General features: G+C 50.2%; 8 protein-coding genes across 8 annotated transcripts; 3 read left to right on the plus strand and 5 right to left on the minus strand.

The window, feature by feature from the left end:
- Window positions 1-2,055: 2,055 nt before the first annotated feature.
- N7446_005479 (NAD(P)/FAD-dependent oxidoreductase) lies at window positions 2,056-3,316 on the minus strand (the record flags this gene model as incomplete). The annotated part of the gene is made up of 3 exons (XM_058514227.1): window positions 2,056-2,192; window positions 2,245-3,039; window positions 3,088-3,316. The coding sequence occupies 3 exons, from the start codon at window positions 3,314-3,316 to the stop codon at window positions 2,056-2,058; spliced, it is 1,161 nt and encodes a 386-aa protein (XP_058371405.1).
- Window positions 3,317-4,532: 1,216 nt separating this feature from the next.
- N7446_005480 (bZIP transcription factor) lies at window positions 4,533-5,257 on the minus strand (the record flags this gene model as incomplete). Its single annotated transcript, XM_058514228.1, has 3 exons — window positions 4,533-4,862; window positions 4,921-5,155; window positions 5,205-5,257. The coding sequence occupies 3 exons, from the start codon at window positions 5,255-5,257 to the stop codon at window positions 4,533-4,535; spliced, it is 618 nt and encodes a 205-aa protein (XP_058371406.1).
- A 606-nt stretch (window positions 5,258-5,863) lies between these two features.
- Window positions 5,864-7,107, plus strand: N7446_005481 (uncharacterized protein; the record flags this gene model as incomplete). The annotated part of the gene is made up of 2 exons (XM_058514229.1): window positions 5,864-6,031; window positions 6,091-7,107. 2 exons carry the CDS (start codon window positions 5,864-5,866, stop codon window positions 7,105-7,107), a joined length of 1,185 nt encoding a protein of 394 aa, XP_058371407.1.
- Window positions 7,108-7,643: 536 nt separating this feature from the next.
- On the plus strand, window positions 7,644-9,173 carry ppe1 (putative ribosomal protein/carboxylic ester hydrolase (Ppe1); the record flags this gene model as incomplete). The annotated part of the gene is made up of 5 exons (XM_058514230.1): window positions 7,644-7,825; window positions 7,918-8,456; window positions 8,509-8,599; window positions 8,646-8,899; window positions 8,965-9,173. The coding sequence occupies 5 exons, from the start codon at window positions 7,644-7,646 to the stop codon at window positions 9,171-9,173; spliced, it is 1,275 nt and encodes a 424-aa protein (XP_058371408.1).
- Window positions 9,174-9,346: 173 nt separating this feature from the next.
- Window positions 9,347-13,705, minus strand: N7446_005483 (putative transcription initiation factor TFIID subunit). The gene is made up of 5 exons (XM_058514231.1): window positions 13,387-13,705; window positions 11,966-12,104; window positions 11,868-11,911; window positions 11,004-11,818; window positions 9,347-10,952 (listed from the first exon to the last, which is right to left on the minus strand). Exons 1-5 carry the CDS (start codon window positions 13,582-13,584, stop codon window positions 9,917-9,919), a joined length of 2,232 nt encoding a protein of 743 aa, XP_058371409.1. The 5' UTR covers window positions 13,585-13,705; the 3' UTR covers window positions 9,347-9,916.
- Window positions 13,706-13,917: 212 nt separating this feature from the next.
- Window positions 13,918-14,490, plus strand: N7446_005484 (mediator of RNA polymerase II transcription subunit 11; the record flags this gene model as incomplete). The annotated part of the gene is made up of 2 exons (XM_058514232.1): window positions 13,918-13,995; window positions 14,050-14,490. The coding sequence occupies 2 exons, from the start codon at window positions 13,918-13,920 to the stop codon at window positions 14,488-14,490; spliced, it is 519 nt and encodes a 172-aa protein (XP_058371410.1).
- Window positions 14,491-14,774: 284 nt separating this feature from the next.
- On the minus strand, window positions 14,775-15,984 carry cap2 (F-actin-capping protein subunit beta; the record flags this gene model as incomplete). The annotated part of the gene is made up of 5 exons (XM_058514233.1): window positions 14,775-14,848; window positions 14,900-14,947; window positions 15,004-15,273; window positions 15,360-15,739; window positions 15,875-15,984. The coding sequence occupies 5 exons, from the start codon at window positions 15,982-15,984 to the stop codon at window positions 14,775-14,777; spliced, it is 882 nt and encodes a 293-aa protein (XP_058371411.1).
- A 163-nt stretch (window positions 15,985-16,147) lies between these two features.
- Window positions 16,148-19,444, minus strand: mph1 (3'-5' DNA helicase; the record flags this gene model as incomplete). Its single annotated transcript, XM_058514234.1, has 1 exon — window positions 16,148-19,444. The coding sequence occupies one exon, from the start codon at window positions 19,442-19,444 to the stop codon at window positions 16,148-16,150; it is 3,297 nt and encodes a 1,098-aa protein (XP_058371412.1).
- Window positions 19,445-19,494: the final 50 nt, after the last annotated feature.

Raw genomic sequence — 19,494 nt, forward strand, 5'->3', positions numbered from 1 at the left:
GACATGCCATTGGTGCGTTGCGGATCAGATGCCAGGCGCAACAAGTCCTGAGTTGATTCAGGACATCTGACCATGCGCGTCTGGAGGACGTGAGCTCCTCTACGTGTGCTTGGAAATCAATATGAGGCGCCGCCTTGTGGTGGTGAGAAAGCACAAACCTCTGGTGAGTTATTTTCTTTCAAGTGGAATGACTTTGCTAACCATTTGAAATAGTGTTTCAAATTCAGATCTCCTCTTACTCCGCTGTCGCCGTTTCAACTTTTCAATCTTAATCACCGGGCTCACACTTTCGATTCGACAACAGCTATCCTCACCATTTCAACTGTTGAATCTCGACTCAAGGGAACAAGTTTGGGCGCTTATTTGAGCACGCAGATACATTTGACGATTCAGATGACGTTCCGTTCCCAACCGCTGCGAGCTTTGAGCGACCATTTCTACCCAGGCGGACTTTCTTGATCGAGAGGTTGGTGGCGACATGCGCTCGAGCTGTCATGGGCAGAGCAGGCATCGTGTGAGTGCAGGATCGGGCTGTCGAGGTTTGGATATTGAACCCAACATTCGATGGAACTTGCACTTCTTTGACTCCAACTCATAAGACATGTTTGCGCGCGTGGGAGCAATCAAGGTGCAGTTGAGAGTTGGAGCGGCGACCACAAAGCGACGAGATCGTCGCCTCATCTCATCTTCAAGGCTCACATTTTCGATTCTTTGGGTTTTAGCCATTATCACCTTCCAGCCTTCAACCTCAGTTTTTCCAATTCATTCCTCTTCTTACGCCCATTATCACAATTCCAGCCATTCCGTCACGGCCCTCGAGCTCATACTTTCAGTCAATTTTTCCCTCTTACGCCCGTTATCACCTTTCAACCTTCAACCTCAGTTCCAAGACTCATTGTCCAATTCATTCCTCCTCTTACGCCCATTATCACATTTCGAACCATTCCGTCACAGCCCTGGAGCTCACATTTTCAATTCAACTATCGGTCGCCCGTGATGGCGAATTCGACATTGCCTTCTCCGCAAAAAAAAAAAAACACAAATTCAGTTCAAGCTTGTATTCAGCACGGGACTTCCATTCAAATCTATTCCCCCTACGCCCCTATTCAAAGGCATGCAGCTGCAAATCTTTCTAAACTCAATACCTCCACTTCCATCCAACTCCATTCAATCAAGCTGATGCTTTCCCAATTGTTGTCTATTGTTCTAGTTATGCCCAATGAATGTCTCTCTGTTTGTGTTGTCTGATTCGATTTCCTTGTTTCTAATGTATGTGCTTCTTTCCGATATGCTTCTGCTCCATATTCTTTCCTCTTTCGATTTCTAGATGTTTCTCAACTTCAATTACCCGCTCGCTGGCGGTGAATCTGGCAAGCTTGGAGTTGCTCCAACTGACAATATCTGGCCTCTAACCTGACCAACACATTACCACAATTGAGCAATCAACCAACAAACCAGGATGTCACTCGGTTTCCTCTTCAAATATGCACTCAAGCACCTACACATTGATGTGACCTTTTTCGAAAGTCTACTGAATCAAATCATTCAGTTGGCTTCCAACCTCATCCAAATCCTTCAACAAGACCGTTGCTGAATACTGACTTGCAACACACGAATATCCACATCATCAACTCTCGAGTTCAGCCTGCCAACCAGGCAACCCTTTTGCTCCTTTCGCCTTCTCTTCAGACTCACAGTCAGGAGAACCCCGCAGTCCGATATCACCCAGCCAGCCAGGCAATCCTTTCTTCTCTTCAGACTCACAGTCAATCCACCAACACATGTTGAAACCAGATTCATCAGCCAGCAGCGAGCAGTTACCCCATAATTTTTTTGTATTCCAGACATTCAGTCGGACAATCAGATTCTCATGTATTCTAAGCAGTCAGCCAGCCCATCAATTTGTTATTACCTTTCCCAATTCATGAATCAGTATATATATCACGTCAATGAAACTCTTCAACTTAATGCGACAATGTATTTGACTTTGTACTGTGTTCGTATATCGGTGATTTCGTTTAGAGTTTATTTTGGTGCTACGGGGAAATGAATTGATTACATCCTCAGAACACGCTCCCACACCTTGTCAAGGTTGTCACCAATGGCGCGGTCAGCCTCCTTCTCGAGCTCACGGCGGGAAAGGCCTTCACGCTTGGAGACCTTGGATTTTGACTCCTCACGAGACATTTCAACTGTAATCAGGTGTGTTAGAAATGGGACTTTGGATTTCACGGTGAAACTTACCATGAAGGTAAACAGCGGCCTTCTTGCCACTGAACATAGCATGTGGGACATTAGTACTTCCATCACTATTCGCGTCACCAACAGCAAAGACACCAGCTTCACTGGTGCGCATTCCGCTGGTAACATTGATCTTGCCGCCGGCCATGTCCAGGCCCATTTGGGTAGGCAGCGACGAGTACTGGGCAGTGGGAACGTTGATAATGAAAGCATTGCGCTCGACAGGTTCGCCAGTAGTGAAGTGCACGCGGAACTTGTCATACTGGGCGTGCTCAGTATCGCTGCGGTTCTTGCCGCCGTCCTGAAGGCGCTCAATCGAGGCAATGGTGCGGTTGTCGATCTTGGTGCCCCAAGCCTCGAGCTGCTCCTTCCAGTCAGAGACCTTGGCTGCGGCACGAGCTTCGCCTTCGGGGGTCTGAGTGCCGTTGACAAAGGCAATCATGTCGCTGTACAGAGTGTGCACCTCTAGGACGTTGGAGAGCATGTCGCTGATATCACCAATCATGCCGAAGGGCTGGTCGCGGTGCTCATAACCATCACACCAGGGGCACCACCAGATACCCTTGCCGAAGCCCTCTTTCAATCCAGGGGTATCGGGGAGGATGTCGTAGACACCAGTACCGAGAACAATCTTACGTGCAGTATAGGTTGTTCCGTTGGTTATCTTCACATTGAAGGAAGAAAAGTCTCCCCCTCCAATCGGATCGATGGTCTCGACAGTATCATCTTCAATAGTGGCAGTGTCATACTGCAGGATCTGCTCACGCGCAAGGCTTCGGAATTTGGCCGGAGGAGTGCCTGGAACAATTAGCTAAGTGATGCGATGTGCAGCATATCTATGCTTACCGTCATTGCCAATCACGTCGTGCATCTCCCGAGTTGGATCATTGCGATAGTGACCACTGTCAATTAACAACGCCGTCCGACGCACACGAGAGACGCCACTGAGCGCACTGAGACCAGCCGGCCCGCCACCAACGACAATAACATCGTAGTCAGTGTCAGGCACCGTCACTGCGGCAGTGGAAGCCAGCAGAGAGAAGAAGGCGGAGAGAAGGGCAGTTGATTTGACCATGGTGGCTGCCTGGAATACAGAACTCCTCCATGTGCAAACCGAGGGCTTTATATAGCTCTTCCCCTGAATGTTTTGATTTCTCGAACGGGTAAACCCGTGTGGGGAAACTAGTACTTCGTGCGTCTCGGCGCTGGGCTGACAAGATCATCGCGATCGTCCACCCCTTGCATATTTATTGCATGAAGCAGAGAGATCGCAAGGTCTTTGGGGCTCCCAATGCCACTGCAGCTCTCTTTGATTGGGTGAAGCTTGAAGATCAGCCAATGCACATTCATTCAGCATTGCACATCTCACAATGCAGGCTCGGAATTGTACATGTATGTCTGTCATAGGTGATTTCTCCGTGGCTCCAGCAACAAGGTATGTCTAACTGCAACCTCAATGCCCAGAGCATAAGTATTTCCCAACGAAACGATATCAAAGAAGTCGTCCTAATTGACAATTCTTGGACTATGCTCGTTTTGGAATTCGGAATTTTGAGTACACGTATATTCTTGGCCTACATCCCTGACTGCGAAATCTGCGAGTTAGATCTCGGTCGATCCCATTAAACTTGCATTTTTGAACAATGTGATCGGCAAGGTCTTCGGTTCTCTAAACGGTCTCAATTCTGATCTTCAACAGTCCGGATTCTACATCGACATGATCTTGTCTATATACCTTTCACAGCTCTCCACAGCAATTCAATACTTCCAAGCTTAATCGGGTTGAGCATACTTCCCAGGTACCTGGAGAAATGTGTGAAACTCAGTCATTCAACCGTGATCACATCGGATGGTCAGTTGGAAGTGACACAATTTGAATTGTCGAGATTCCGTGTTAGACATCGAGTAGCCGTGGTAATACTTGCATTGGAAATATCATTTAGGTGCAACTTGAAATTTCTGAATGCTTTCTTTCTGCAACTATCAAAGTATATTCCCTTCTATATATCCCTGAGACCGCTTTCAGTTGGCTTGAATAGAATCATAATCATCCACCCGTTGTGGAAAGCATCTCGATAGGACCACTAGGTTATATCCATTCGTGTGATCTAGTTAGGCCTTCACCGCTAGGAACTGTCGTGACAACTCTCCTTATTGCTGCTTATAGGTGGGCATAGGATTCGGGGCGTCATCCCATACCATCCCACTTTGCTTTTGAGAATGCTCTTCAAGCACCTACGTGTTCAGAAAATGGTGAGTGAATTAGACGGAGCCCGTTGAATCTTCAATTGTTAGCTGATTGCATTGTTAGCAGCCAAGCAATCGACATATGAAGCTGGTCCCATCTGGCAATCGTGTGTCCAAATATCTGAGAGGGGAGCTACAATGCTCGGATCTTGCTCATGGATTAATCCTGAACAAGTGAAATCAGGGGTCTTAGGGTCAAGGGTGATATCTGTATCGACTGAGGTCTCCAAAGTATTTGACTCGTCACCTTCAAAAGATATATCTCGCTCTGCTTTTCGAATCTTATTCTTCGAGGTGGTGTATGAGTGAGGATGTAACTTCTTTGGCGATTCAATTAACTCATTGTAATTTGGGGGATTTTTGGCAGATTCGTCCTAGAAAATTGATGAGAATCACATTGATTGTTCTCGATAAGGCAAGAAGACATCTTACAGGATCATCCAATGTCCGAGCAATGCCATCACTGAGCGTGCAGATTGTCGTGCGCAGGCTCTCCAATTTTGTGTGGCATTGTATCAAGCTTTCACGAAGCAAAGTATTCTCCTCTTCAAGTTCAATGATGCGCTCGTTGTCCGGTTTGTAGGCCTTGGCCTTGCGCTCAAGCTGTTTGACATACTCCGACTGTCGACGACGAAAAGCCTGTTGAGATACCCGGTTGCGGAGTTTCCTAGTTGAGGTCAGATAATTCCAAACAGACTTCTGTCGCAAAAACCTACTTTGTCTCAACATCTCCGCTGTCCACATGTTGTGCCTTGCGCTTGGGTGGCATTCTGGTTCTTCAGGAATGTACAGATTAGAAAGATGTTCACGAAATCCATTTCAATCTGCGAACAAAAGAGAGGGCCGATCTGTGAAGGATTACTCGCTATTCACCAGGGAACAGCAGGAGTATGTCAATGCAAAAGCAGCTTGCTCCAGACGATTAGAACACTAACAAATTGGAGCCCGCAGGGACCAAAGCTGTGTTGGAGAAGCTCTCTAGTTCCTGGATCAGGGTTCAATTGACGGCTTGGATGATATGGGATTCATGGTTCAAATCAAAAAGTATTCGTAAATGTCATCATTGCTCCTCTAGACCTTCAGCATCTCCAGCGAGTTTACCATTGCAACTATCTCGTCACGGCGCAACTCCGGTGTCGCGCGGACGGGGAGGCGGAGACCCGCTCCGCTCAGCTGAGCGGAAATTGTATACTTGACCAGCCCGAGTAGCACAACAACAGCAGGAATATACTCATTCAATCATCTAATAACCCAATAAGCTTGCTACTATTAATCCGGCCTGACTGTAGTATAAAGTATCTGAAATCCCCGTTTCCACCGCGTGTTGCGGCGCATAGTAATCTAAATCCGAGAATTGCGTGACAACTCGATAACCATGTCCATTTCTCTTTCTGAGCTAGAGACGCAGTTTTCTATTGCAACCAACTCCATCCATGTCGACGATCGATATGCCGGGCCCGAGTTGGCGCCCGCGATGCATCCAACTACCACCTTCCGATACCCTTATAACCCCGACGAACTAGAGCCCCAACAGGCTCTGTCGGTGAGCTCATATGATCAATTCTTTGGTATCTGTGAGCATATCTAACCATATTGCGTTAGAAAACAAAGCATGTTTATGCAAGACTCGCACGACCGACCAGTTCGCGACTGGAGCTTGTCCTGTCAACGATTCTGAAAGGAGAATGTTTGACGTATGCAACAGGACTTGCCGCCATTCACGCCTATCTTACCTGCCTTACTCCGAAGAAAGTCGCCATCACCGGTGGTTATCATGGCGCACACGATGTGCTCCAGATTCACGAGCGGTTGGCAGGAGTCAAAAAGGTCGGATTACACGAAACAGACCAACTCGAGAAAGGAGATGTGATCCACCTTGAAACGCCTCTCAATCCAACCGGCGAGGCACGCAATATTGTTGCGTATTCCAAAATCGCCAAAGAAAAGGGACTGTACCTCGTGGTTGATTCTACATTTGGGCCACCATCTTTGCAAGAACCATTTCTCTGGGGCGCCGACTTGGTGATTCACAGCGGAACCAAGTATATTGGCGGCCACAGTGATATCATGTGTGGTATTATCAGCACATCTCCAGAGCGACCAGAGCTCTTCATGGGTCTTTGGGAGGATCGTTGCGCGCTCGGCAACGTCATGGGTGGATTCGAGTCCTGGCTCGGTCTTCGCAGTTTGCGGACACTTGACATTCGTTGTGTCCGACAAAGTCAGAATTGCACAGCACTCGTGACGTGGTTGTCTGAGATGATCAAGTCTCCGACGCCAAATGAGGTCAATGCCACAGTTGAAAGCCTCAAACATGCCAGTCTGCAAAAGAGCGATATGGACTGGCTTTTAAAGCAGATGCCAAATGGCTTTGGGCCTGTTTTCATGATGGTCATGAAGGATCCCCACCAGGCCCGGCGGTTGCCAAGCAAGTTGCGTGTCTTCCAACATGCGACGAGTCTCGGCGGCGTGGAGAGCTTGATTGAATGGCGGAAGATGACCGATCCCACGGCTGGAGAGAACATCATGCGGGTTAGTGTGGGCATTGAGACCTTCGAAGACCTGCAGAGAGATCTGCTGAATGGTTTGCGGGCTTTGGTTGAGGAAAGTGGAAATTAGGACGTTGATGCTGGTCTCGTAGGCAATATAATCCCTATACACCGTGTCTATAGCTCTTTCGGTTGCATGTAAAGCACCGCACAGTTTCGATTAGAACGCAATGTAGCCCTGTTTTCTCACTCGGGCTAGTTTAAAAGACCTTGATATGGCAACTTCCACTATAACCCGCAAGCCACGCTCGGCAGCTGCACGCAAAGAAGAAGATAAAGCTGCGGTTGTTGATTAATGGGCCGTGATCGCATCTCCCTGGAGTATCAGGAAACAAGGCCGGATGGGCGACAGCATATTAACATAAACCTGGCTTCGATTATCCTGCTATTGAGATCAACGGCCCTCGAACCTGTCAAAGACAACCATTTTGGTTGTTTCGTGCAGCATCAAACCATCCGATGGTGGGATGTGACTTAGTCAGCATCTTGACCTGACGACAGAATGGCCCGAATGTACTTCTCGAGTTGTCTGAAACTTGTCAGTGTATCAGATCGAACATTTGGGGCAATTTTGCCCCTACTTTTGATCGACGAGTAACCACCTCGATGAGCGACCTCCAGAGATCCTTCGTCAAAGCCAAATTGGCCAAACTTCCACCCGAAGCCCCAATGCCCGATTCAATGAATGAGGATGCATGGGAAGAGGGTTCCTCTGCCTCTTCAGTCTCCTCTACGGGCACACTTGTCCCATCACCGACACGGCAGCTCTTTGCCAGAACGGGCCCACGGTTCGTTTACTTCTGCCATTTTCGAGTCGCTCTGGACACGACCATCTACTTGATTACTTTCCCTTTGAAGCGAAACTAACATCGAATTGCAGGCAATCATCCAATGCATCTCTGTCATGGACAGATTTTTTCGAGCAGGAGCTCTTCCTATCCGAAGAAGTGGGAAATCTTCACATCATCCACCATGTATATCTCACCCCACCAACTGAGAATGGTCCTCTCTTTGTGATGCATCATGGAGCTGGCTCGTCGGGTCTCTCGTTTGCCACATGCACAGAAGAGATCCGGAAGATCCTCCCAAAAGCAGGTGTCTTATCGCTTGATGCTCGGAGCCATGGTCGCACCGTTATGACCCCCATAGACAGCAAAACAGACGACAAAGCCCCGTCTACTGCTACTGCTGCTCACATTGAAGCCTCCGGTCAGGCTGAACTTGACCTTAGTCTCGAGACTCTGAGCCGAGACTTGGTCTATGTGATCCGCCAGACCCAGGCGAGGATGAGCTGGGAGACACTTCCGGATATCGTACTTGTTGGGCACAGCCTCGGCGGCGCGGTGATTACAGACGTCGCAAAGAAGGGGGAATTGGGCCCGAAGCTGTTGGCATATGCTGTGTTGGATGTTGTCGAAGGTACACTCCATTCTCATCATCTCTATTGGTATATACTGACCATGAAACCCAGGATCAGCAATGGACGCTCTCCAAAGTATGGAAATGTACCTCTCAACACGACCAGTCCGTTTCCCATCATTATCGTCAGGGATTGAATGGCAGTATGAGTCCCCAGTTCTGATTTCCTTTTTTATGCTTACCATGCAGTACTCGTTCCCGTACAATCCGCAATACTACGTCCGCCCGTGCCTCCGTTCCATCACTTTTATATGAAGAAAGTGAGCCCACCGACACTGCCCGTCCCTGGTTATGGCGCACAAATCTTTCTGCAACGAAGCCCTTTTGGGAGAACTGGTTTGTTGGCTTAAGTCGAAAGTTCCTTGATGCACGCGGTGGAAAACTATTATTGCTCGCTGGCACCGACCGGTTAGACAAAGAGTTGATGATTGGCCAGATGCAAGGTAAAGCACTTTTTCAATCCTTTTCATCCACTAGATACCATCCTGACTTACCTGTCACTCCCCAGGTAAATATCAACTGCAAGTATTCCCCGAAGCTGGCCATTTCGTACATGAAGACCAGCCTGCGAAGACTGCACAGATATTGGCAGATTTTTATAGACGGAATGATCGGAGTGCATTAGTACTTCCGCCGAAGGTCGCTGATATGCAGGCATCAGCCGCGATGAAGAAAGGGACAGGCGCTTCAGGTGGCGCGACAGGACACCTGAAATAATGGTTAAGACGTTTTGGATTCTTTGATATCTGCAGTGTCATGCGTGTAGATAGCTGTTTGGTTGGTGTAATAAACGCTTGTCAATGCCCCTTGCAGCTACGGCGTGAGGTATTTTACTGGCGACAGTCCAGGGGACAGAATTCAAGACAGAATTCAATAAAGATAGTTGATTTCTTGCCGATATACAAGTTTTTCGGGGTTCCGCTTCGTCCGAGCCACAAGCAAGGATCGATGGTAGATGCACCCGAAATGAAAAAACTGTCCACTATTAACAGATAAGAATAAACTGAGCACCCTTCTGCCGGGTCCGGTCCATTTAAAACTACATATAGTAGGCGTGATGGATGGTCCATCTGACAGAGAAGAGCTGGCCACTGCTAGCAAATAAGATTAAATACCGGCTCCGTCCATCAGAATCACACCCAGGAGATGTTATCAATGGTTCACCGGTAAAAACAGGAGCACACGTCTCGCCGACTGCGAAAACATAAAATAGAAAAAAAAAACACAGGACTTGGATACTAAGCACAAGCACCTGAAAGACCTATGCCACTCCACCGGAAAACACCATAGATGAAGTTTGAGATTCCTAACGCCACCAGGATCCCGCTGACGATGAGCGAGTTGAAAAGACAAGCTTAGTAAAACAAATTGTTTGAATGTAGTGAAATGGGGTATTGTGTTGTCTGAGGAAATGGCAAAAAAAAGGAAAGGTCGTCAAGAAACACAGACGAAAATGCCATCTAAATGGGAAGATAGGCACCACCCGCAATGACCAAGTTCATGTTCGTGAACTTGACCTTGTAAACAGGACTCTTCTTGGTTGGAAAAGCGCTGATCTGATCAGCAGTGACGACAACATCCTTGCCCTTTTTCTTCTTGCTCTGAGTGGTGGAAGTAGGACCAGCATCGAGCTTGGAACCAGCACCACCTTCACCGATGACGCGACCCTGGGTACTTTCCTGAGAATCTGCAACATCCCAGACACGAACGGTGCCATCAGCTCCACCTGAGACAAGCACGGTGGACTCCACACTCCAGCTGAGAGACCAGATGCCACCCTTACCATGGCCACGCATGCGCTTCAGAAGTCGACCAGGTGCCAGATCCCACAGAATGATAGTGCCCTGGTCATCGGCCGTGGCCAAGAGCTTGCCATCACGGCTGCACTCCATGGAGGTAACATTGCCAGCGTGGCCAGTGAACATACGAACAGCATTACCAGTGGTGACGGCCCACATGCGAACAGTGTGGTCGGAACTGGCGGTGAAAACATAAGCCGAGTTAGGGTGGAAACAGACGCAGTCCACGTCCTGATCATGGCCGACAAAGATACGCTGTTGACGAATGTGGTCGGTCACCCACAAGCGGGCGGTACGGTCCGATCCACCGGTCACAAAGTATTGTCCGAAAGGTCCCCAGCGGAGATCCCAAATAGGGCGGTCGTGGCCCTTGTAAACAACCATGCATTGCCAAGCGTCCAAAGACCAGAGGCGAACGGTCTTGTCGGCAGACGAGGAAAGCAACCAACGAGCATTGGTGGGAACACTCTCTCCTTCCTGTTGATCCTCACGAGCAGGGGCACAGGGGGGAAAAGCGACTGCGTAGACAGGACCCGAGTGGCCGATCAGACGGCGAGAGTTGGCGGGCGCCAAGTCGTCAATTTCTGGGAGGGCACCCTGAATGTTCTTTCCATCAAGGCTCCAGACACGAATGTAGGATTGGGCGAAACCGCAAGCGACGAGCAGGTTGTCATCGGAGAAGTCCATGCAATTGATGCTGTTGAAGTATTAGTGAAGCCATAGAAAAGGGTGATGTCGAAAGACGTACTTATCCAAGGTATTATGGAAAGTGAACATGCAAACACTGACGCCAGGGCCAACACCACCCGTGCGACCCTTGATCTCGAACCGATCACGGTGCTCCATAACCCTTCTGACCTCAAGTTCAACGTCACGGGCATTCGAAGGCGGGAATGGGATATCAGCGCGAGAAGGAGCCTCATCCTCGTCTTCCTTCTTAATCATTTGTTCGAACTCCTGGGAAAGAGTGTTGCGGCCAGCGACGGGAGGCGCTTTCGCATCCACCTCTGCAAGCTCAGCGCGTACATCCTCCTCCAGAGTCTGCTCCATTGGAAGCTTTCCGAGCCTCAGACGTGGAAGTGTTCCAGCCATGGCAGGGTTGTCACCGGTGTAAGCGGAGCCAGGGTGGTGACCAGGGATACCTTCATCCTCGGCAGGTGAGCTCTGTCCGGGCGCCATCTGGTTCAACATAGAGGCAAAGCTGAATCGGTCATCGGAGGCACGGTCCATGGTCTTCACAGAGCAGAAGCTGCTGAGGATTGCATTCATCACAGAGCCGCCCTCCTTGTCCTTGCTCTCCAGGAATTGGAGTAGGTTTGTGTATGCGGGGTTGCTCAGAACAACGCGGTACTTGTTGTTGCGGTAGAGTTTGGCGACACTGTTGTCCTGCAAGTGCTCTGGCAAGCTGATAGGCTCGAAGTGACGGATATCATCCGTATGCTCAGGCAGAAACATGTTCTTGTTGGCCTCGAAAAAGCTCTTGGCATCTTGGGGGTAGAAGGATGTCACCATGTTAAAGAACGAGTAGACGAACAGTGGCCACAAAACACGACGCAGCTCAGGCTGTAAAATGTTAGCATGTGTTCATGGAAATGCTTCATGTGTGCCCCACCTTGTACAGATCGAGATTTTCCTCAACCCAGTTCTTCAGCAAGTCTAAACAAGGCGTTAGTTAATATTTTGGAGGGCTGAGTGTAATCATGCACATACCGAATCCTTGCCGGGTCTTGGGGCGAGAGTCCTCTCCCAGCTGGGGAAGGGGACGTCCATCGATCTCCTGGTTGGCAGACTCCATTCGCAACATGGCTTCGGTACGGCTGTAACCCTTCTTGGCCAGGTAATCTATGACCTAAATGATTTCAAACGTTAGTAGATGGTCGTGACAAATATGAAATGAAAAACAAGTATGGCAAAAAGGAGGCACTAATATTAGTGGGAAAACAAACAGCTTCTTCCCTACGAATCTCAGAACGCGAGAGAGATGCTGGAGTGTCCGACAAGAAATTGCGGGAAGATGAAGGGAAAGATCGGACAACCGGAGGTCGCCCCGAGAGAGGGTTGGCAATCAGGGTCGGTTTCGGATCCTGAATTGGAGTTTGGGCAGCTAGCGGTGACAGTGACGGCGTTGGCACGCTGGCACTGGCACGAGGAGCGCGAGCAGGCTGTGAAGTAACCCGAGGAGTTCGCACAGGTGATCCTCTGACGGTAGACCGGGTAGAAACACCGGGTCCTCCTCTCAAAGTAGAGCGAGTAGAAAGACCAGGTCCCCCCGAGACGCGCACAGGAGAAGTAGCGGAAACAAGGCGTCTCCTGGTAGCAACTGGAGACGAGGTCGCCATAGCCTGGGGTTCAGTGGGGGCATTGGGAGGGGCATTCTGGCTAACCCGAGGGCCTTTGGGGGCTTCAGGTGGAGGCTGTGCCGACAGTTCCCTCAACCTTCTGTCGCGCTCTTTCTTCCCAGCTCGCCAGTTTCTGGCCATGGTGGCGGATATTGATAAACCGAGATAGGAGTGAACGGGGTGAAATGACAAGACGAGTCCCTGACTGGACAATACAGGATGGAAGGTAAATATGAGGATGGAGGTAAGATGGAAACGTTGAAGGGTGAAGGTAAAAAGAGTACAAATGGGATTGGGAAAGAAAAGCTCAGAGACGAAGCAAGCTCGTAGTCAGACGGTGAGTCCGAGGAGCAAGAGAAGCATCAATCGAAGAGAGTTGATACGGAGGCGTGCCCTTCTATTAGATAAAAGGCGCCTGGATTTCCAGGAGGTAATAGGCGCGTCCTTCAGGCGAAGTAAGAGATCACCCGATGCTTTTCGCGCCGCATCCCAATTTCAACTTCTCCAACTGCGCCTTCTGATCTTCAGGGCTTAAGAATCGACCACATGTCGATTTTCGAGGTGAATAGCCACTCTCAATTCCTCACATAGATTTCATATCATCCATGACTGAAACAGGAAGAATACGATGTCGTTGTCGTCCAATATCAAGCACGTTCACCAATGAGCTTGCTCCACAGCTGAATAGCATAGGCTGCTGGGCATACCGGCGTCCAGGCAAGCAAAGGCTTCCACAGAAAACAAACAAAAATCGAGAAATATGGGCGAAGAAAACACTGAACAAGCACCTACAATTTGATTCAAGTTCTGTTGCGACATGGCACCGCTGGGTGGAGCAGACGGTCCAGTTGGTCCCGGCGTGGAAGGCTGATGAACCGGTGTGCCAGACAAAGGCTGCTGCGTAGCCATGGACATGCCAGTGCCATTTGCACCTGGTCCCATACTCCCACTGCGGGGAGCAGGGCTCGGGGCCCCGCCTGGGGCGGACATTTCGGGCGAAAGGTGGTCGGATCCGTCTCGATATGGTTGCGGACAAGCGGCAGCGTTAGGAAAAGCGACGGAGATGGTCGACGAGGTTAGAGGCGATGGGTTTCCGGCGTCAATTGCAAAGACCGACGATCTGACGATGACGGCGACGACGGGGTGGAAATTGATATCGCGACTCCGAGCGCGCCTCACCGCCTATCGAGCTGCCCCAGATTCCGCACGTGATACCCTCCAAGACCTCGTCTTTTGATCCTCTGCCTGCACTGGCTTCGAGAAGCTTCTGTCTAGATTTGCAATTCGACAGCTACGTCTTTGGGATTCTTTTCATCAGCAAAAATGGGCGATAAAGCACAGCCAGAGCAGGAGGTCTTCACCTCCGCGGACCGCATCCGCCAGCTCAACGAGGTGGACAAGGTACCTCCCTAACTCAATTGGTGATATCAACAGCTGCTGACAATAACCTAATAGGATGTGACGAGGCTAATCCACTCAGCTGGTCTCGCAATCCAAGCTTTAACCAACGCCAAACCCATCCCCTCCGATTCCTCCCCCGCACCAGATGGCTCCCTCGACTCTCACAAAGCACGATTCAAAGAAGCGACCAGCCAATACTTTGCACTTCTATCCTCGATCGATGTTCGTCTACGTCGCCAAGTCTACGCGCTCGAGGAAGCTTCGGCCCTTGCACCGGAGCGCGACTGGGGCAAAGCGGCCAGGACCGATGTCAGCGCTGGTGGATCGGGTGCTGCGAACCCGCTGGATATTAGTCGGCTTAACGCCCGGAAGGATACGACTGGAAAGGACAAGGAGGCAGAGCTCTGGGCCGCTGCTCGGCAGTTTGTTGAGGGAATCGAGAAGCCACACTCCCAGGACAAGGCCAATGATCCGGATAACATGCAGACGGATTGAAGGGGACAAAGATGTTTTGCGCGCAGTTGGTGGTGGCTGATTTATGCTTTTATGTGATACCCCAGGCTCTCTGTAGCCACAGGCATTGAGACTCCAGAATACATTGAGTCCTGTTCGAGGATGACCATTTACAAGTAACCGGATTGGCAATCGTATGAACCAGTATTCGAGCATGTTCACAGAACTAAGCTATGCAAAACGAGAACGCAACAGATCTAGTTCCGAGGTCATCGGCCTAGCGGAGTGACAAGAGTCGGACAATAAAAAGGACCGCTTCTGCATGACTACTTCTGCATAGAAGCGATCATCTCCCGCTGTGTCGCCCGATCTCTGTTTGCGTCGGACAGGGGTCCCAAGCCTGGTTTCGAATTAGCATGTTGCTCGATCGTAAAATTATGCGGCAACTTACTTCGGAGCTCGCCAACCACATCCTTTGCCTTGCCGAAGTAGACCTCCTCTGTAAACGAGACACGATTAGCATATACTCAAAACCAACAGAGCCAGGGAACGTACGCAGCAAGTTCCGCATCTTCAATTCCATATCCTCGACTAGCCTGCCAACGTTGGCGACATGGCTACCGTCCGACTCCACAGGCAGATCGACCTCAACCTGGCGAGTCATGTTCCCGCTCAAGTCCATATCACCCAGGGCCTCAGTCTTGTTGGCGAGGTGGAGGATAACCGTGCTGGTAAGCTTGTAGTGCGACATGCGAGCGCGATCAGTAGCCTCGAATACGTGAATGCTGTCCCATTCACCAGAGCTCTGAGCGCCGGGGGTGACACCTAATAACAAGGAATGGTCAGTCGCAATTTCAAGCAGGGTATTCCTCCAATTCCAATTCCACTCCCACTCCATTGAATCGACATACCTTTCTTCAGCAAAATCACACCAGCGAATCCATCATCCAAATCCCAGAAATAAACACTTCCAACACCACCCTCATAGTACAACTCGCGGTAAACATCAAACGACTCATTAGCCGCAACCTCAAGCTTGCGCACGCGCTCACTAGGAACGGTCCCATCCTCAAGTGGAGGATCAAACTCATTACTCCATGGTGAGCGGTAGCTATCACCGTCGCGATTGTAGTCGCAGAGCAGGTAGTCTCTGTTGGTCTTGGGGCAGCGACGGATTTCCAGGGGCTGGTCGACGGAGGAGAGGAGGTCTTCGGTGAGGTCTGGGACAATTGAGGTGATGGCTTGTAGGTTCTTCTTGGTATCGCGCGGGTTTAGGCGTCGAAGGAGATCGCTAAGAGTGGGTGGTCAGCTTGGTTGATCCCGGTGCATGGGGCGGGGTTGTGTCGGGGTTGGGGGGGTATGCTCGGTATCATGGATGTGGGAGGTGATTTGAATTGTGTCGGGAATTGTGGAATGTGTTACTCACAGCGCGCTGTCAAATTGTGCATCGGCCATGGTCGCGGTGGGTGGTTGTATATAGCTCTGTTGCGCTGCGGGATGGCGGTGATCTGAGGCAGAGGTGCGTGCGGGTTTCATGTGGCTCGTGGAATTACACACCTACATCGAGAACAGTAACACTAAGTACACAAATGAATAGGTAATTGTATTCACCAAGTTGAATTTGTTATTATGTACAGCCAATGAAGGGTCTGGAATGAATCCATATGCAAACACAATCATCCAACGCCTGTCGCTATGGTCATAATTCATCACTGTCAACAATCGACCTGCTCTGCTGTCGGGAACTACTAAGCTTCGCGCCACTGCTAAAGAAAGAGCTTGGATCCGGAAGATCGTCGTCATCAAAGTCATCATCGAGAAAATCAAGGGGATCCAGCTTTCGCTGTTCGCGATCTGGTTGATTGGGAGACAACAAAGATAGAATACCACTGTCAGCAGGTTTCGCGGATTTCTTCGACGTCTTTCGAGATGCAGGCTTTGATGGAGTCTTGAAGTCTTTTTTACCATTTCCAGCCTTCTTGGTCGGTATCGTCTGGGGATGGCTGGTCTCGTCAGAAGACAGAGGTTGCCGAGCCAGAATCTCTTTGAATCGACGATCACAGTCTGGTCCTGCTTCGTCCATTTTCTGCAAAGCTGATATCATACGCTTTGTCAGAGCTCCATGTTTGACAAGCTTTGTGGGCCTAGGAACAAGTTGAAGACGAGGGAAAGCATCGTTGCGAGGAAATCGAATGAACTGAGGAGAGGTGGCTCCGATATTCTGATAATGGTTTTCAAGCTGCTTCTGTTCGCTGGCACTTAGAGTAACATCCTCCAAGGAGGGAACACCCACAGGCTCAGGTGTAGGGGTCCGTGGCCGCTTTTTTGGGGTGGCGGCTTTCCCCTTCTCGGTCTTAGACTTGCCGCCAGTGAGGGTTGAAGCTCGAGTAAATCCTGTCTCCACATCATCCGGCATATGGAAGACTTTCGGGGGTCGCTTCGGTGCTCTTCCTTTGCGTTTGGGCTCTGGCAGGTCTTGTTGAGAGTTCTCCGGGGGAATCTCGATTTGTCGTTTATCAGGGACTGGACGGATTCCTGCGGGCAAGATTCGAGCAGAACGATCGTCATGGAAGGTGAATCGGGAGCCGCTGGCAATCATTTGTTGCATCTTCTCGTAGTTATCCTTGGCCTTGATGTAAGAGTCCTCCTCCTTGCCCTTCATCAACAGCAGTGTGATGTTACCAGCACGTTTGCGACCAGTTCGACCCATCCGCTGCAGCATACGAATCGGCGACGCTGATGAGTCGTAGCACACGATAAGGTCGACCTCCCCAATGTCCAGACCCTCCTCACCAATAGATGTAGCCACAATCGTGTTGTAGGTGCCTTTTTTGAACTCTTTGATGATCTGGAGCTGTGTCTTCTGGTCCATGCCCTCGGAGCCTTTGGCACTCGATTGACCCACGAAAACATGAGGCCGAATCATGGGTTCGTATCGTTTGAGCACTCTCGTCACCTCTTCTGCACTGTCACGGAAGTGCACAAAGATCATGACACGGGTCGCACTCTCAACGCTTCCTTCGGTAGTCTCCTTTCCTTCGCCTCTGTCCATGAAGTGATTCAAGATCACCGATTTAAGATATTCCAACTTAGGATGACCAATGAACTCCGAATTCTTGGACCACGGTTCAATATGGCTCATCAATTTCTTGAAATGCTCGTCTTGAACGACTTGCTTTTGCCATTTGCCACCTCCGCCTTTCTGTCCTTCCGTGCTTGACTTGAAGTGAAGAACATGGCGGTAGAATGGCACGATGCCATGATACTTGAGCAGGTCGATGGCATGGGCCAAGCTGGCAAGGACAGAGAAGATGGCATTGACTTTGCCTTTGAGTCCAAAGTTAGCATTTCTACCCGCATCGGACAGCATCCATTGTTGTCTGGCTTTTGTCAGACCGTATGCGGTTAGGCCCATGGGATCTCTTCCCCAGTAGGCGTTGAGAGTGTGAAGCTGATCGAGCAAGGGTCGCAATGCCTCTGACATAAGGTCCATGCAGAAGACCATCTCATCCGAGTTCTCGAATGTTTCAATTTCGATGTTGCGGGCGTGAACGTAGTCGCGAATATCAATCGAGTACTCGGTCCGAATCTCGACTCGTGATATGTCCAATCCATCGATGACCGCCTGTACTGATTCCACTGTGGAACCCGGAGTGGCTGTCAATGCGAGAACACGGAAACTGTTGTTATAGCGCCGCAGGAACTTTACTACCTCCACATAGGCATATGCACCAGTCGCACGATGGGCTTCATCAACGACCAGTAAAACGATCCGCTTGGGATCAGCAATCCCAGTCTTCAAGTCGTTGATCAAAGTCTGAGGAGTCATGAAAAACACCCGCTTTGCCTTCCATTCCTCTGCACGAATACCAGGTGAGGCACCTCCAGTGAGCATGGTCGTCTGGGATCGAGGGATTCCGGCAATGTCCAAACATGCCGTTACCTGCTGAGAGACCAGAGGCTTTGTCGGGGCAACAAAAATGATCTGCGAGTCTTTCGTCCAGCGAAACCAATTGAGCATGATTGTAGCAGCAATAAATGTCTTTCCCAGACCGGTTGGCAAGGCCACAAGCAGGTTGTGGAAGAGGCCTCGCTGGGTGATATTGAACTGGTAATCTCGGGTGCTACCCAGGTTTGTGGGGTAAACCCAAGTATCCAAGGCATCTTTGACCAGTTTGTGTTGGGTTGGAGGTTCGGCTTTGTCCGGCGGGGCCCCGTCTTGCTCACGCGGTGCTGGGTCCTGGGCTGCAGTCATGCCGAATAATGTTGTCTGGCGCATATGTGCTTGTCGAACTGGTGCTCTGGCTGGAGTCATTTGTGGGGGTCGAGTCGGTCGTGCTACAGGTGACAATGACGGCGATGTATCAAATGCGTCGTCGGGTATGTCGTCCAGCTCAAATGAGACGTCCGCTGAGCCATGCGTGCTTGCCTGTTGTGGGAGCGCGAGGGTCCTGGGGGCAGTATTCCGCGCTAATCTCGGTGGGCTAAATGCTCCTCTGATCTCTTTCTCCTCCTCAAATGAGTCCAACGAAGCAGCAATAGCCGCCCTCAACTCGTCATCTTGGTTATAATCCTGCGCCTGCTGCATACCCTGTGGAGTTCCCCGCCCACTTCTCTGTCCAGCAGAGTCGAATTTCGGTGGAGGAGGTTTGGCAACAGGCTTCTGCCATCGTGGACCTCGTATGCGTTCCGGGCTCGAAGACGGTTGCGTGAGTTGCGTGACGAACATATTCTCTTGGAAATTATTCTGTTTCAACACATAACTCTTATTTTTAGGGCGCTCTTGGTATTCCTCAAAGTCCGCAGAGCCTCCCCGTTGTGGAGGCAAGTCCTCCATATCAGAAATCGAGTCGATCGAGGAATCATGGTGGTGATCGCGTTCTCCCCGCTTCGAAGTTTCAACGCGGCGACGTTTGGCGGGGCGAGATGCAGGCTCATCGGGGACTATAAAGTCATCATCGTCGAAATAGTCTGACTCGGAGTCTGTCGCAGACATTGCGAATATTGAGCCTATGTCGAGACTATGTCCCCTCTTCACCGTGAGAC

Source organism: Penicillium canescens (assembly GCF_028828765.1).
Source record: "Penicillium canescens strain IBT 15451 chromosome Unknown utg000004l_segment0_segment0, whole genome shotgun sequence".
Taxonomy (NCBI): Eukaryota; Fungi; Ascomycota; class Eurotiomycetes; order Eurotiales; family Aspergillaceae; genus Penicillium; species Penicillium canescens.

Excerpts from the sequence above, each read along its gene's own strand:
- N7446_005483 (XM_058514231.1), bottom strand. The coding sequence starts at position 13,584 with ATGTCCGCCCCAGGCGGGGCCCCGAGCCCTGCTCCCCGCAGTGGGAGT. Across the intron at positions 12,105-13,386 it reads AACAGAACTTGAATCAAATT|GTCATAGATTACCTGGCCAA; the intron begins GTAGGTGCTTGT and ends GAAATCATTTAG. Across the intron at positions 11,819-11,867 it reads AAAATCTCGATCTGTACAAG|CCTGAGCTGCGTCGTGTTTT; the intron begins GTGGGGCACACA and ends AACATTTTACAG.